General features: G+C 54.4%; 5 protein-coding genes across 5 annotated transcripts; 2 read left to right on the plus strand and 3 right to left on the minus strand.

The window, feature by feature from the left end:
- Nucleotides 1-1,020: 1,020 nt before the first annotated feature.
- On the plus strand, nt 1,021-3,603 carry NCS57_00274900 (SH3 domain-containing protein; the record flags this gene model as incomplete). Its single annotated transcript, XM_053052771.1, has 3 exons — nt 1,021-1,144; nt 1,255-2,960; nt 3,013-3,603. The coding sequence occupies 3 exons, from the start codon at nt 1,021-1,023 to the stop codon at nt 3,601-3,603; spliced, it is 2,421 nt and encodes an 806-aa protein (XP_052918017.1).
- A 967-nt stretch (nt 3,604-4,570) lies between these two features.
- Nucleotides 4,571-5,849, minus strand: NCS57_00275000 (BTB domain-containing protein; the record flags this gene model as incomplete). The annotated part of the gene is made up of 2 exons (XM_053052772.1): nt 4,571-5,693; nt 5,794-5,849. 2 exons carry the CDS (start codon nt 5,847-5,849, stop codon nt 4,571-4,573), a joined length of 1,179 nt encoding a protein of 392 aa, XP_052918018.1.
- A 508-nt stretch (nt 5,850-6,357) lies between these two features.
- On the minus strand, nt 6,358-8,789 carry NCS57_00275100 (uncharacterized protein; the record flags this gene model as incomplete). The annotated part of the gene is made up of 6 exons (XM_053052773.1): nt 6,358-6,545; nt 6,596-7,249; nt 7,303-7,471; nt 7,522-7,779; nt 7,826-8,617; nt 8,775-8,789. The coding sequence occupies 6 exons, from the start codon at nt 8,787-8,789 to the stop codon at nt 6,358-6,360; spliced, it is 2,076 nt and encodes a 691-aa protein (XP_052918019.1).
- A 669-nt stretch (nt 8,790-9,458) lies between these two features.
- NCS57_00275200 (GPI-anchor transamidase) lies at nt 9,459-10,681 on the minus strand (the record flags this gene model as incomplete). The annotated part of the gene is made up of 2 exons (XM_053052774.1): nt 9,459-10,098; nt 10,149-10,681. The coding sequence occupies 2 exons, from the start codon at nt 10,679-10,681 to the stop codon at nt 9,459-9,461; spliced, it is 1,173 nt and encodes a 390-aa protein (XP_052918020.1).
- Nucleotides 10,682-13,925: 3,244 nt separating this feature from the next.
- NCS57_00275300 (uncharacterized protein) lies at nt 13,926-16,134 on the plus strand (the record flags this gene model as incomplete). Its single annotated transcript, XM_053052775.1, has 2 exons — nt 13,926-13,960; nt 14,073-16,134. The coding sequence occupies 2 exons, from the start codon at nt 13,926-13,928 to the stop codon at nt 16,132-16,134; spliced, it is 2,097 nt and encodes a 698-aa protein (XP_052918021.1).
- Nucleotides 16,135-16,939: the final 805 nt, after the last annotated feature.

Consider the following 16,939-nt stretch of genomic DNA (forward strand, 5'->3'; position numbering starts at 1 on the left):
TTGCTTGGTAGACAGCAGCGTCACATCACAGACAGAGATGGTACTGCCAGGTACTCACCAGCTGGTCGCGGATGAAACATTCACCAAGAAACCCTGCTGCCCTGTCCAACGGCGCGAAGCGAGTACCTTGCTGGTACGGCGCTCCAGGCACTGGCACTGCCCTGCAGCTGGGGGTCGGGTTCCATCCTCTGCTAAACTTGCACGTTAGCCCTTTCTGGGCTCGTTTCGCCCTATCAAAGAGAAGTGATCGATCCAATTTACGGTCCGGGGGTCGCTTCACTGGTAATCGATCCAGCGACTGACGGACTGTTGGGTGCCCTCGGCAAGGCCGCACGTTGGCTCCTCCCCCACTCCCACTTCCACTCATTCCCTTTCTTTCGTCTCCTCCCTCTCTCACCACCGCCCTCACTTTCTCCCTTCTACCCTTTTTCACTCCCTCAAAATCCACTTTCTAGAACTTGTTGCTCTTCACGGTCGCTTCGCATTTTTTGTCGTTGCTCCGTGTCTAGTTCAGTTCGTCCATTCGTTTCCTCCCCCCCTGCCTGGCGCGTTTTTTGCAAGAACGACTGCTGCCGTGTGCTCTTTGTCACCAACCAGTCCGACCCGGCCGAGCCAAACCTCATTCACAAACCGACCGGATCAACCTCTTTTTTAAACCAACAACACTCTCTCGTTTGGCATCTGGTCCAACAACAACCACTTGCGCTCCGTTGCACTTGAAACTTGCGTTCCCCATTACCTTCCTTTACGACATCCTTTGTTCGCATCTGAGACATCGCCGCCGCCTCCCGAACAATCCGACTCCGGCTCCGATAGTCCCTGCGAATTCATTCTTTGTTCCCGCCCTCGATTGTATCGCCCTCCATTCCAGTCGTCTGAGCAACCAGCCCCGCGATTTGAGCAACACGCAAGGACGATATATCGCATCACCGCTGCGAACACCGCGTTAATTGATCACCGACGAATTTCACCCTTCAAACTTGCTTCAACCTTTCGCAACTACTCGATACTTTTGCCAAAATGCATGCCCGGCACGCGCGCGTGCATCGCAGGGCCGACGGCCTATTCGGTTTCGGTAACATCGCTCATGAGATTCAAGGATCCGCCGACACCAAGAAGCGCCATGTAGAGAAGAGGGAACCACGTGAGTCTCACCTCTGTTTGTCGCGTTGATGCAACGAAACTTGGGAATGAATATTCATCTTGCGGAGCGACTCGATATTTGTCCCATGTAATTTTACTAATATTTGACAGAGGTCATCAAGACGGTCTTTAAGACCCTGGAACCCACTTTTGAAGGCGAGGTTGGCGGCTATAAGACGGTCGGTCATGAACCTGAGCCAACCAAGGCCCAAAACAAGGCACCTGTGATTACCCACAACGCCCAAAAGGAGGCCGACAGGGACGAAGACGAGGACGACGAGGATCAGACCGAGAAGCAAAAGGAAGCAGCTGAAAAGAAGAAGGAGCAGGAAGAAGCCAAGGAAAAGGCCGCGGAAGAGGCTGCAGAGAAGAAGAAGGCTCAAGAAGAAGCGGCCAAGGAGAAGGCGGCCGAAGAAGCCGCCGAGAAGAAGAAGGCACAGGAGGAAGCCAAAGAGAAGGCAGCAGAGGAGTCAGCAAAGGAAAAGGCGGCTGAAGAGGCAAAGACCCGCAACAAGAGCAAGGATGAGGACGACGAGGACGAGACCGCGACCGAGAAGGCCACAACGACCAAGCCCACAAGGACTCGAGTCCTCACCACCAGCGGGGACCACTCATCCGTTCCTACCGTCATCAGCGAGCCTACGGAAAGCTCGATTGAATCTGTCCTTGCCAAGGCCACTGGCGATGTTTCCGGTACGGCCGCCGTTGGTGCTGCCGAAGATATCAGCGGATCCTCGACTATTTCCAGTTCCAGCGCCACGGCAGAAGCCTCCACATCCGGCGGTACCAGTGCCGGAGCCAAGGCTGGCATTGCGTTTGGTGTTTTGGGTGGACTTCTTGCAGTTGCCTTGATCGTCTTCTTCATCTTCAACAGGCGCCGCAAGCAGGCTGAGATGCAGCGACTGGAAAATGACGACGAGAAGCTGAACGGCCCAATTGGAGGTGGAATGGGCGGAATGACTGGCCCCATGCGTTCAGTCACCCCTGAGGCCCCTGATGTTGTCGAGACTGCTTCTGTTCGCACTGACGCCAAGGCTCCTCGCGTGAGCCTCCGACCTGTTACCCAGTTCCTCCCCAACTGGAACGGTCTCGATAATCAGAAGCGCACAAGCAAGGGCGCTGCCATGGCCCTTGCTGTCCCTGCCTCTACCTCCGCCGCCGCCGCCGGTCCTCTGTCTCCACGAACCCCTGGAGGCAGTGCCTGGGAGCGTCCTTCAACTGCTCAGAGCACCGATCCCGCCAACCCATTCGGTCACCAGGCTGAGCGTGTTCCTTCTCCTGTCCAGGAGGAGAGCATCCAGTCCCGCGGTGCTCCTAGCCCGATTCCTGAGCACTCTGCTCCTGTCGCTGCCGCCGCCGCCGCTGCTGTTCCTGTCGCTGCTGCCTCAGCTAGATCTGTCTCTCCTCAATCGCCTTCATCGCCCGTCAACGATCCCTTCACTGCCAATGGGCCTCCTATTTCTGCTGGCGCCGCTGCTGGAGCTGCTGCTGCTGGAGCCGGAGCTGGCGTGCTGGCCCGTAAGACGTCGATGCGCAACAACGGTCCCCCGCAGCTTGATCTCACTATCCCTCCCGGTCCTAACCATTCTCTGGCCGCAATCCCTGCTAGCCCAGCTGGTACCGAGTTTAGCACTGCCTCTGCTGCCCCTGGTACTCCTGATGGCTCAAGCGGCGCCGCCGCTATTGCGGCTGCTGGAGGTCCTGCCAACTCGGCTGTTCACCGTGTCCAACTTGACTTCAAGCCCACTCTTGATGATGAGCTGGAACTGAAGGCTGGTGATCTTGTGCGACTTCTCCACGAGTATGATGATGGCTGGGTAAGTATCGTCAATGACTGTGTTTTTGATCATGCACTAACCAAGTTTCTAGGCGCTCTGCATCCGACTTGACCGCTCTCGCCAGGGTGTCGTGCCGCGCACTTGTCTGTCTACTCGCCCTGTCAAGCCTCGTCCCGCCCAAGCTGGTCCTCGCCCCGGACCTCCTGTGAAACCCGTTGGTGCTCCCCGAGGACCTGGACCTAACCACCCCCAGGGACAGCGTCCCATGACCCCCCAGGGCAACTTTGGCCCAGGTCGCCCTGCCTCGCCCGCTGGCCGTCCCATGACACCCAACGGCACCCGTCCTCAGTCCCCCATGGGACCTCCCATGGGACCCCACGGCCGTCCTGCTGGCCCGATGAGCCCCGGTCCTCGCACTCAGTCGCCGGGACCTTTCCAAGGACCTCCTGGACCCCGATCTCAGTCCCCAGGCCCCCGCCAGGGACCTCCTAACCGAGCCATGAGCCCTGGCCCTCGCTCACAGTCGCCAGGACCTGCTGGTGGTCGTTCCCAAAGCCCCAGTGGAATGAACCGACGAAACAGCCCCCCTGGGCCCAGCCCCATGAACCCTTCGCAAGCACCTCGCCCAGTTCCCTCCACCGGGTCTGTTAACAGGAAGCCCGTGCCCGGCCAGGCATATTGAGAATTTGCACAACCCAAATCTGGCTGAGGAGCTCACCATTTTGGACAGCTCTGGACGAAAACAGGAATAAAAGGACCGGCGTTTTGCGATACCAAGGAGAGGACAGGGCATTACGGTCTGCCCACGATCCTGCATGACTTGGGGGATGATTTCGACACAACTCTTTTTTTGAAACTTCTTGTCACTCACTCTACTTCTTTTTTCCTTATGTGGCCACTTTTGAGCCCTTTTTTTTTCTGTTTCATGTTCATATACACTTCACATATCTCAGGCGGTCGTATCCCGCTGCTGCATCGTGGCACGCTATCTATCGCTTTTGTCGGGGCAACCTGATGAGAGTTCGAGTTCCTTGGCCGAAAGGGCAGTTTTGAGGGAAACGCGCATACAGGGTTACGACTTTCCGCCTTGAGACAATGTCCTCTCTCGCAGGGCTTTGCGCTAGTCGCTAATGTCTATCTATGTTTGCGCCTTTTTTGTATTTCATTTTTCGTTTCTTCATCCTGCGACTGGTTCCAGGTCGTTGGATGGAGGTTGAGAGGAGGAGAGCTTGCCGAGGAATGTGTGCTGTGCTGTGCTGAATGAAGCTCGGAAGCTAGGATGTTAAGACTTGAGATGAAAGGATAGGAAATGAAGAGATTTCTCAATGACCAACACTTGTCACTGTCCCTTGTATGATGAAACCAGCTGTGATGATCCATATTAGCAAAGAAAAGTGGTGATGAAAAGCAAACGAATAGGGGATGTAGCAGGTATGAGTATATGATGGATTCGTCTTTACAGTATTATATCCTGACAGGTAACTCTTTTAATCATGAGGAGATGTAAGAATCTCAAAGGCAATCAGTTGAAAATGTCCCAACTTGCCAATACCTCAACGCCTCGCTTCCAGCTCCATTCCATCATCCTTCCCCCCATAGTATCTTGTTGTATCTAAAGTCATGGCGTTCTGTTAACCGCCATCCTTGAATCATATGCGACGCGTTGCCATCTTGCTGACCAACATAGCAGGGAAATCGCCTCCTCGACGCAGGGCCTCTTCAAGCTCTGGGCTGTCTTGGATGTCCTCGATGAAGCAGACAAAGTAGTTGACAATGAGGGCACGTGCGTCGTCCATTTCCATGGTATTGTCAAATATCTCCTGCGCCAGGGCGACGAGGTCGGAGATTCTGTCCCTGTGGACGACGTAGTGAGTGAGGGTCCGGTGAAGACGGGCCAGGGCTAGTCGGCGGAGGCGGTTTACGCCGTACTTGTCGGCCAAGATGTACAGGCGCGCGTGACTTAGAAAGACGGGCCGGTATGACTCGTGGGGGTTCACGTTGACGCCGGTCCGCAAGGCCGCGCGAGGAGTTGGGTGGTACATGGGCTGGATAAAGATGCGCATGGCCTCGTACTTTTTGTTGACGGGTCTGGGCGGGATCCGGCCGACGTCGGTATCAAAACGTCGGCGCTTGTGGGGGGGAACGTCGGGGTGGCTGATGTACCTGTAGTGTAGGCACTTTTCCCACTCGATCATGTAGTTTTCAAGAGAATAAGGCAGAGCGGTGTAGGAATGCATGATGCCGTGCTCGTCAATCGACACATCAATCGGGCGCCGGCTCAGGTGTCCGTTCCCTCCGTTGTCCAGTGTAGATGAAGCCTCTGAGGAGGAAGAGTATTCGGACGTCTCTTGATCGTCAGACGAGACTTCGATAGGTTCGCCTGTGTCGCTGCCTTCGCTGGAAGCTGAAGAGTCATCATCCTGGTCCGATGAGTCCGCCTCCTCCTCCTCTTCAACATTCTCACCAGCCAAGGCCTTGCCAACCTGCTCCTCCAGTGCTGACATGAGAGCGACAGCATCGTCCGGGACGGCGGGGACGATGAGCTCGGGCTCCGCCGGGGTGTAGTTGCCCGAGTAGGCGAACTTGGCAAATCGGACAAAAGTGTCGACGTCGAGGTCAAGCCACTCGACGCGCCCCTCACGGGCTTCCTTCATGTTGCCATTGACCAGGGCATTGAGAACAGGCGAAAGCTGGCCGATGAGTTCCTTGTGTATGTGAAACTCTTTGCGCTCTTCGCCAACGACGAAGATGAAGGGCTTGGAAGAGATGGATCTAAAATAGGCATGTTAACGGATGCAAATGGGGGTCAGACGCGATGGAAATCACTATGGCAATGATTCATGTCAACGATCTGGAGGTGGCGTCGACTCACTTCTCAAACTTGTCCTTGTTGGGCACCTGGGCCACCTCGGCGCGTGTAGCGGGCATGGTGTATATATCAAGGCTAGGGCTGCCGACCACTCGCTAAAAAGGAACACCAGCGGCGGCACCACCTGAAGCGGAAAGAAATTGCAGCAGCTATCGCTAATATCTAGGAACTGATGTGTTTGAAATGCAAGGGCAGGAGAGAGAAAGGCTGAGGCTGATGGGGAGAAGGAGAACGGGAGGGAAAGCCCAAACGGGACGGGACATTTGCATTGACGGGTAGACGCCGTGGCGCCTGGGGAAGCGCAACCTAATCCTTTTCACTGGATTTTGAGGGCGTTAGTGGGCCAGACAGACTTTTATTGGCTTTGTTGCCGCGCATGTCTTACATTTTCCTCTATTTTAAGGATGGGGTGGACCAATTAGAGGGGGTGGGGCTTTGATCCCACGAACCAACCCTTCCTATCACTCTGGGGTCAAGTCAATTAATCGTCGAGATATCTCAGCATTGGATAAAAAAAACTTATTCGTTTGTATTCATACATGGATTTCTGAACCATAGTATACCTAACTAGGCGACAAACTTTCCTCCACACCCACCGCAAACTTCGCCTGATGATTCAACCATCGTTCCAGCCCCAAGATGCTCCTCAGCTATTCGCGTCAGCTCTGTCACCTTCAGGCACCGCAATTCGCACACGGCGCAGATACGCGAGATATCCGGAGCCATGATGGCCAGCCCCGTAGAGGCACACCGTGCTACTCAAGTGTTAGTTGGTAACCGTCGAACGACATGGGATCTGACATACCAAACATGTGCCCGTTCTCGCACTTTGCTTCATCTCCCCCCATCTGCAGACCTGCGTCACAAAAGACACAGTGCTGTCTTGACGCAACACTCCTGAACTGCTCTCTAAGCGGCGAGTTGTGCAACTCCTGCGATATCTTGCTCTCCGCTGTGGTTCCGGCCACCTCGGGTCTGTTGCCGTACATCCACTCCCAGACCTGTCCCTCGGTCGTGAGCGGTCTCACAGATGGCATGATCCCATTCTGTTGAACCTGTTCATCCCTTGAGAACATGACCTTGCAGAGGGCCCGACGTTCTGGATGTTGTGTGCTGTACCGTGACACGAGTACTGCCGTCACGCTGCCCCCAGGTGAGGATGCCATGCCCCAGATACGATATCGTGACTCGTGGACTTGTAGCTGCGAGCTGTCTTCCTCCATCATGTCATATTCAGAGTCGTCCGAATCAGAGTCCAAGCCTTCCAGCGCCATGGCTCTGGGGATGAGTCTTGTCGTGTGTTTCCTGATCTTTGCAGCCCACTGCGGGAGCGAGGCTTCTGCGTCAGGGAGGTTGGTCTGAAACCAGTCTTGGTTCTTTCCGGTGGCCGACAACCTGACTATTGAGTAATAGGGTACGGAGCCCACGTTTGAAGCATCTCGGTCGTGAATCATGAGTCCTGAACACACTGTTAACCATCCCCTCAGTCAACCAACTCCAAAGAGTATTCACCAGAAATAGGATTTAGTGAAGTCTGTTCATCCTCCTTGGAATATGACGTTGCGCACTCCCATGTGTAGTGTGGCTCGGCAGCTTCCTTTGCGGTCTCATCAACTGCAACCTGGAACGGTTTCACATCAAATGGTGTAGCGATGACGCCTCTGGCCATTGTAGTTACGATCTTGCATGCGTCAGCGAGGAAGACGTAGGCCTTTATGGAGATATCCTTACCTGATCTTCCCACTTGATGTAGGCGTCTGTCGAGAGGAACATGCAGATGGACGTCATATCCGTCTGCTCAACCTCAACCTGTGGCGTCTGGCCCCTTTCCCAGTCGCCGGCAATCGTGATCCTTCGGAACCCGACGTAGTTCTTTGCAAGATACGCCAAGATTGCTACCCGTTTGCCGTCGACGAGGAACCAGGGGCTCCAGTCTAGGGAAAAGGCGCTTCCGTGAGGAACATAGTCTGGGTCTGTGATATCCATGGCCTGTTCATGTTAGGCCATCCCCCAAGGCACGCTTAGAGCAACTCACATCTTCCTTGGTATGTTTCCCTCTTCCATCGAACCGTCCAACTTCACGGATGTCCCATATCGTCTCATCAATTGACGGCTCTCCCTCCCTTGGTCGTGGAAACAGCTGAATGCTCATGATAGCCACCTCTTCCGCGTCGTTGCAATATGCCATAAGTGCCCTTCCCGGAGCAAGCTCCTTCGCCCAGGAGAACGACTGGATCCGCTCATTCATGTTCCGAAACCCATCCTCCACGCTCGCATCTGGCAGCGGCAGCTGAGCCCCCAAGCCCCAAAGCGTCTTCCACGCCTTGAAGCTCCTGGTTCGCATCCCAGCAACCATGGTGGACTGCATGTCGATGTGCTCCCCCAGTGCATACACGCCCCCGTTGGTCGACAAGGCCGTCAGGATTGGCCGTAGGTTGCACCCTAGCCCATTTGGCGACCACTCCAACCTCACAATCTGGCAAATAGAAGCCCCCGAGCCCGTCACCAGACCATTTCCCACACCCGGGAACCAATTCTCGTCATTTGCGGGCGGCCCTGCAACTCTGATGCCCGAGAAGGAGCACAGCTGTGCGTTGATGGTCGGATCTGGGCGGATCAAGCCTGAGGCGCGGTAGGACAGTGAAAACTGGCTCTGGAGCTCCTCGTCCTCCCCCGCGTCGTCGGGGCCGCCGCCTCTCGGGTACTCGGGGATGAAGATGTAGATGGTGTCATCTGTCGCGACCGCTAATTCGCCGTCGCAGGACCACGAGAGGGCGTGTGATGTAAGCGGACGTGATTTCAGATGGATGGTTCTGAGGGGGCGTGTCTGCAGGGTTCTCTTCGTTAACAAGCAATTCCTTTTCAAAGATGAGTTTCGGGAGTAAGAATGAAGCGCAGCTCATCCAACTGCGATCTATTCATGTATTTGACAGTTGGAAAGCAAAATGACATTCACATTAGATTTCGAGTGTTGTTTTCCTCACCTTGGATTTATCCATGTTGATGAACAGAGCTCACCCGCGTCGAGTGATGGCTGGCTACCGACAAAAGCATTCGAACATGTCTAATATTGGAATCGCAGACAACTACACTTAGGGGTGCAGATTGTAAGACAGGGCGCAACAAGTTGAGACCTCAGCCTGGAAGAAGCTTGAGCTGGGAGATGGATGAAATGTTCAACACCAAAAAGTGGATGACTAAGGCATCGAACCGCCTTCACGACAACCGCTGAGAGAGAGAGTGGCACCGTCAACCAAACGTCGTTCTAACATTAATTAATTTTATTCATCAGCTTTATTTCAATCATACATGAAATGTTAGATAGTATATCTCATAAAACAGACAATCGCAAGCCTCAAAAGCGTACATCAAGGTTCTGCACATAAGTCGTTTCAGATTCGGCTCAAGCGATGGGGTATCCAATAGTTTCGCCATAGTCTCTTGGCTCACGATCGAGATATATGTGCCCCCAAGAGCAAGAATCTCGCCATAAGCGCAATTGTTTTGTGTTCTTCCGGCTGCTGTTCTCGACATGTCTCACTGAGCCACGTCCAGAGCGTGTCGGTAATCCACCCATTGCACCAACCTTTTCGAGCCTTGTTGCCAGAATGCCTGTCATCTTAAATGCCATGGTCTCGCAAGTGAAAATCGCCAAGAAATTCCAGCACTCAACCCTCAAGGAAGGACCCTAGGCCCCAGAGGAGAGCGCAGCCCGCAAGAGCTGTTGCGCCAACCACCTTCTTTGTCCACCAGTTATCATCTGTCAAGGCCTTGGCCTTTTGGACCCTCTTTGCAGCCTCCGTCGGGGCGCTGGCGGCCGCACTGGCAGATCCTTCCTGCGAAGGTTCCTTGGCTTGCTCTGCTTCCTTTTGTCGCAACAGGGCAATCTTCTTGCTGAGGGCCAGCAAGTCCTCCTCAAGGGTCAGGTTGCCAGCACGGTCGACTTCGACGTTTTGAATGTTGCCGAAGAAGTCGGTGATCAAACGGCTGCGAGCGTTCTCGGCACCGCCGGGGAATAGATCGTAGCGCATACCAGCGTGCGAATGGATCTTGTCATAGTCGTAACTATCGAACAATTCGCCAACGGTCTTTTGGCTGTTCAAGTCCTTGACGTTGTTCTCAAGGAATTCTAGGTTGTAGTAGGTATATCTATCGATAACGGCCACGCCAACATCGTTGTCGGCGTGATGCGAGTATGAGGATTGGTCGAGCTCGGATGAGCCGGTAGCAATGATGTTGGGAGAGTAAAACCTGCTGTACATGGTGTTGGCCTGGCAGGTGTCGATCATGAAGAGAATTTCATGGTATCTGGAAAGCATTAGCACCGAAGTGAGGGGTGGTTGACCACTGCGACTAACCTCTTCTTCTCCCACATCTGTTCGAAGGCGTCGGCAAGATCGAACGCGCCAATCTCCTCTGCATCCTGGAACTTGAGGAACTCGTTTCCGCCGTGACCAGTCATGTACACCAAAATATTGCTCCGGTCGTCGGTAAGAAGGCGCTTGCTTCGTGGCATCTCGGCGCCAACGCGATCGGTCAACAGACGGATAAAGTTCTCGACGGTAACCTCGTAGCCACGATAGTCAACCTCGATGTTGTCGCCATAGAGATCGACGGCGCGATCAGAGTTGCTGTAGACGGTTCCGGGGAAGGCGTTGCGGGGGTTGCAAGCCATGTCGTCGGGGAGCATCAGGATGATTTGGGAGTCGGGGATGCCGAGGCGTTTTACGGTTCGGTACATGGAGAGGACATTGGCAAGGTGGCGGTAGTTGAACCAGAATCGTGATGTGCAGACGAGAACGGCCCAGTTGCTGGTATGCTCGGCTAGGATGGTGGTTGCGAACAATGCCGCCGCCACGAGGGCGTGGAATCGAAGGAAGGACAGGTTCATGATGGAGGCGACGCGACGAGCTGTGGTGATGTGAAGAGAAGAGAAAGCAAAGTAGATAAGGAGCGAATATCACAGCCCAGATGCGACCAACAGCATATCCGCTACGATATGGACTGCTGGAATGAAGTCGCTGAGAGATGCTCTCTCAGGCTTACAAATCCGGGGAGCGACGATGATTGAGCATGGGATGTTCTTCGTTCGTTAATCCCCTTTTGGATGGACGTCACCGAATCGAAGGGAACACCTGTTGGAGTTGCTTCCGTGAGCTAAGCTGGGCCCGGAGTTTCGGAGTCAAGGTTCCGACGATGGAAGCAGCCCCTGGCGCTGGCGCTGGCTCTGGCGCGGGACGGATTAAACTCAAGCACTAACAATTTCCCGATTGGGATGTTTCCCTCGAGTGAGCTGATGGCTGGTAACTTGCGTCCCAGCGTCTCACTGCCCAGCACTGCCGCAAGACAGAAATCTTGGGGTGAGCCAAGGGGTAGATGTTGACGAGATCTCCCCTGTTTTTAGAGCTGGGGGTGCAGCCAGTAGTTGGGGATTGAATTTGTTGGCGTGGTAGTTGTCTGGCGAGAACATCTGGAATCGTTCGACTCCTGGCCGGGATGGATGGCGATGTTGGGGCAGCCGGGTCGCTCACTGATGACAGATGCTCTGATTTTCTGACATGGCTCATGGACCTCCCTGGTGCAGAGGAGGCCCAAATGGTATCAGGCACACGTGGCCCGATGCCGTTCTCAAAGTTCTGGTGTCACTGCAAGGCAAGGCAAGGCAAGATACGAAAATAAAACGCCATTGCAAAATGGACCGATGCAGGCGGCGGTGCTGGTGCTGCGCTGACGGACAGGAGACGAGCCGATTTCGGTCTGTTCTTTTCTGAGCTTGTGACAGAGGCAGTATGGGATTAATAATTGCCAAGGGAAAACAATGCAGCGCAAAAGGCAAGATTATCCCTAGTCAGTCATGGCCGTGAAGTGAGTGGCACGGATATGCCGGCCGTGGACCACTGTTTCCCCTCTCGCTCCAGGTCGTCATGGGAATCATGCCTCATGAGGACAAGAAAAGAAAAAAATGCAGCACGATCATCTGGGATCGGTGTCTGCAGGGAAGAGGGAATTAAAAAAAGAGGACCCTGCAACTGACTCCACCATGACGATGGTACTTCGACCTCGAGTTCGTGTCGACTGCATCGGCCAAGCAGAATCCGGCACCATGGAAGGGGTCTTTCTGTAGCCACGATGCTAAAGGATAGCGCCGCTCTCTGTGAGAAAGCCCGCTGCATGTGCAAGACAACAACAGCCCCTGGGCGTCAGCATCAGCAGCATGAGATGAGATGTGCCTTGAAGGGGCTTCCATCTTCACGTTGCACATTTGGAAACGCTCTTAGCCATTCTCCGACAGGAGACGTCAGGTGGGCGAAAGAGCTGGGCATTCTAAGATGGCCGCGGCGAATGAGATGCCGCAAACGAGGCGGAAAAGGGCACAATCACATGAATGAAATCCCAATTCCTCGACTCAGGCGCTCCGTCGTTTGGATGGCGTCGCTAGGCGCTGGTCCACCCAAGGATCCATGGAAACCGACAGCTCCACCGCTGTGTCGCATTGCAGCCGCTAGGCCAAGACCCATCCCCGTCCCATGGATCTCTTGTTTGTGCTGGATGCCGCGGCGTTCGAGCAATGGCATCCTGCAGAGGGCCACGAGGGCACACTCGCTGGCTGAAGAGAAGCTGTGAGGTGAGGGAGGTTGGTTGCGAGGTGCTACGTGGGAGAATGCCGGGCTACTGCAACGGTGCATTGAGGCTTGCGCACGCAGTGAGCATCATCGGCGTTGGATGGACAGATGCATCATGAAGTCTTGCCTACATGGAGGAATACTCGAGAAGGGGACTGAAACCCGGGGCTAATTGACCATGTTATGGATCACGACCCCCAAGATCTCGGACAGTAGTACTGTATGTACTAGTTGGACCCCCAAAGGTATCGGCTCCATCGCTTCGCTTCGCCTTACCATACACGTCTGACTTGCCTTGGTTTCCTTGGTCTTGGTTCCATCTTACTCGGCCCAAGATGGTCCACAGGAAACGTTTTCTCGCGCATGCTATTCATGAAAGGACAGTATTATAATATGTCTTTGTAGCCGGCATGACTCTTAATCAGGGTTCTCGGGCCTTTTTTGTATAATCTTTTCCAACGGTTCAAGATGTAAAACGGCCAGGGGAGCTGGCTTGACTCTGGACTTGACTTCACGTTTGCCATCTGTTGTACATGGATATTATTAACCTGACCTCGTTGATCAATACCTGGTCGGACTCGCACCCTGCCCTGTCCTGCTCTGCCTGTGCGAGTTCCGATCCTGGTCCTTGAACCTTCTGCCGTCCTCGGTTGTTTATTTTCCTGTTTTCCCTGAGGCTTACTAGCAGGAGAGCGTTCGTCGATGACTGAGGGTTAACTCCTTTATACTCCGGGCAACTACCCCGCTGGAATACGCAGTACACAACCTTACCTCTACTGTACTTACCTTAACCCCCCTCCCACAGCCGCAGCCTGGAGCGTAAACAGGACGCGAGCTTAAGATCTTTCATCATCGTCACCTGTTTCTCTCCTCCTTCTCCTCATCTTCTTCTCTCCCCCTCCTTTCGGCCTTGATCGAATCCTTTTCCACCAAAGAGACCAAAGCCTCGATCCGACCTCGACTCCTTTTCCCATCAAATCTCGCCCGGGGTGCCACGGCGTGCGCCCGCCCCCCAAGACCAAGACCAGACCGGACCCTGTCTCTGCCTGCGACTCGCCAAAGTGGTTCTAGGGACATCCCTGGCCACCAGCTGCACCGCGCTCGCCGCCTGGAAGCCTTCTGGACGACCTCCATTGCCTACCGCACCCCGTGAGGCGTGAGGCCTGGCTGTGCTAGGCGCCAAACCGTCCCAAGCCGCCAGTGGAAACCTTCCAAGTTTACCTGCTTCGACCGACTTTCCCTGCCTGGCCTGGTCTGGTCCAACTGTGGGCGTCCTCCACCCTCCTCCACCTTGCCCTGCGCACTCCCACTCCCTCCCTCCACTCCAAGCTCGAGGTACAAGCCTCTGTGCTACGTACCTTCTTTGGGATATTTGACTGATCGTCCCCCCTGGCCTCCCATATCCTGTCCAACCTTTGCTCCTCCAAGAAGCGTCTTCTTGCTGCTCAACACCTTTTGCTTCATTTACCCTCTTGAGGCCTCTACGCGCTTGCCGCTGTTGTCGCCTACATCATGGGCCGCACGCCGGCCTATATCTTTGTCGTCAGGTATGTTCAATCACCCACTGCTGGCCCCCCTGTCGTCATGATGCATCGTCGCAATCGCGTCGCATAGCATAGCACACACATCGCAGTATGGCTGGTCTAATATCAACTCTAGGCACGGCAACCGACTCGACGCCGCCGACAAAAAATGGCACCTCTCTTCTCCCACTCCTTACGATCCTCCTCTTACATACGGTGGCTGGCTCCAGTCAAGACAGGTCGGCAACCAGATTTCAAGCATTCTCGAACAGGCCAAGATCGAACATGAAGCATGTGGCAGCGGCTCTACAAAGAAGCGACGACGATTCAAGGTGGTAATCCACAGCTCGCCCTTCTTGCGATGCGTCCAAACCTCTGTCGGAATCAGCTCTGGTCTCGCCCAGACTCCTCCAGACTCGCCTCATCGCCCTTCCGACATATTTGTTTCGGCAGCCGGCCCCCCCAAGCACTTTCGATCGACCATCTTGCGCCTTGACTCCTTCCTTGGAGAATGGCTTTCCCCCGAATACTTTGAAATGATTACTCCGCCGCCTGGCGCGGCGCTCATGATAGGTAGCGCAAAGGCCGAACTGCTGAGGCGCGAAGACTACAGCACATTGGTTTCTCCTCCTACGATTTCCCATACAATTTCTCACAAGAGCTCAACGGCCTCTCTATGGAACGGTTCACCCAGCGCAAGCCCTTCGATTCATCCAATGCAGCCAACATCATCCTCTGCACCCGAGATGGGCGCCACAGGTTCAGCCATGGCAGCCGCGCTGTCTGGACAGCTCGCCAATCAGCTAGAAAAGAAGGGCTATACTGTTCCTAAACCCAACTATGCCATCTCGAGTTCTGGCAGAATCCCCGATGGCTTTGTCGCACATGCCCGAGATGAATGTGTGGTGGTTGATTATCAATGGGACTCGATGAGGCCCAACTTGAATTTTGGCGATGGTGGTCAGTTTGGAGAAGAGTGGACAGCCATGCACAAGAGATTCCGACAAGGCCTCAAGAAACTGGTGGACTGGTATTCTACGACTGAGACGCCCGATGAGATGGTGACACGGTCTCCTGGCGGAATGCAGAACGGTGTCGACGGCGACGCAGCTGACGAGGAGGACGAAGAGGTGGAGACGGTTGTCATCCTCGTGTCGCACGGCGCCGGCTGCAATGCCCTGATCGGCGCCATCACTCACCAGCCTGTCCTGATGGACGTTGGAATCGCCTCCATCACTATGGCGACGCGGAAACAAGACGCAGACTACGCTGCTCTACTGGCCAGGTCCCAGCTTGAAAACCCCGACGGAGAGCCACACGTCTCACCTCATCAGGTCTACGATATTCGCCTGTCTGCAAGCACCGACCACTTGCGATCAACCACATCAACTCCGATCTCTTCTCGATCGACCTCGGCCGAAGGGTTTCCCATCTCTGCGAGCAACCGTGGACGTGCCCCGAGTATCAGCAGCACTGATGGACCAGGACCACTCATTGGCTCCTTTGTCTACTCAGACCCCATCATTCCAAACGGGAGTCGCAGCACCTCAGCCAGCGCAGCTCTGGGATCATCGATACGCCGAAGTTCGGGTTCCCAGCGGCCCTCGACGCGGACCCCGGCTCTAGCAGCGGGCGGGGCCGGGCCGAGGAGCAACTCGCCGGGCATGGCCCCCTCGTTTGGCCTGTGGTCACCAGGACCATCGTCACTCAGGCTAATGGACGATGGCGGGGACGATGAGTCTGAGAAGGAGGACTTTGACACTGTGTTGCCCAACTTTGGTCGCTTCAAGGATGCAACCCACGAGAACAAGCAGGATACTGTACAGCCTTCGAACCTGGAGTCGGCCGTGGAGGAGTCCAGTCCACCACCGACTCTAAACTTTGAGTTGACACCCACACTCTCCTTCTCTTCACCTCTTCCACCGCCAGCATTCCCTGCTCTGGGTTCCTTTTCATTTCCTTCCAGCGGGGACTCCACCCCCAAGAGCAAGCCTCGAGGGCCTATATTGTCGGCCCCAATTCGAATCAAGACGGATGTTATCCACGACTTTGACAGGCCTGCCGAGGAGCTGACTATTGGTCAGCTCGGCGACGGACTTGGTGGACTATGGGGCCTTCCCCGGCCTCCTGGTGAGGCTGAACGGTTCCGTGATATGAGCCTTTCGAAACGACGCTGGACGACTACAGAGCGTGCTTGAATATGCGCTACAAACTCTCATGATACCCCACTCCCCATCTATGCTCATAAAGGATGATCCAGACGTCCTCCCCCTGGGGGAATAGAGCAGATATACTTTCATCTCCTCTCGCCTTGTGATATTTTTTAGCGCGCGTTGCTTCCTGTTGGTCGTTATATTTATAATACTGGACGGCAGACAGGTCTGTATATCATGATATTCATTGCATCGGCGAAACGGCAGGGATTTCCACTCAAGAAGAGGGACAGCAATGCCGGAACATGGCAGTGGGATTGATACCTAGGGACTGGCGGGGGGCTTACTACCAGTACGGATGCGACTTGTTGTTTCTTTGCGTCTTGGGTTTTTGGTTGGTTTCTGTATTTGATTTGTACTAGGGAGTCGGTTTTTGGCGAAAGATGACACGATTTGCTTCACTCATGGACCTGGATGAATACCTAGGTAGGCAAGGACGGCAGCGAGGAAACAGGTTTACGAGGGAAATGGTGAACAAACAAAAAAGACTGCCCAAATATATTTGATTTGAGATATTCAATTCGCAGGTTGTCTGTCTATGATGTTGACTTTTGCTGCTCCCAACGACATCTATGGGGATGGATATACATGAACGCAGAAGAAAAAAGGGTATGCTATGTGTTGAGACGTTTCAAGTAGAAAATGCTCCCTCGCAGTCAAAATCATTTATATGCTAGCCCCAGCAAGGAACGCCATCCCATCCATCCATCCATCGTAAACTCTTGTCCACCGGTCAACCAGTCATGTATGATGTATCCGTAGTGATAACCCAGCAACCTTGAGAACTTTT

Source organism: Fusarium keratoplasticum, chromosome 2 (assembly GCF_025433545.1).
Source record: "Fusarium keratoplasticum isolate Fu6.1 chromosome 2, whole genome shotgun sequence".
Classification (NCBI taxonomy): domain Eukaryota; kingdom Fungi; phylum Ascomycota; class Sordariomycetes; order Hypocreales; family Nectriaceae; genus Fusarium; species Fusarium keratoplasticum.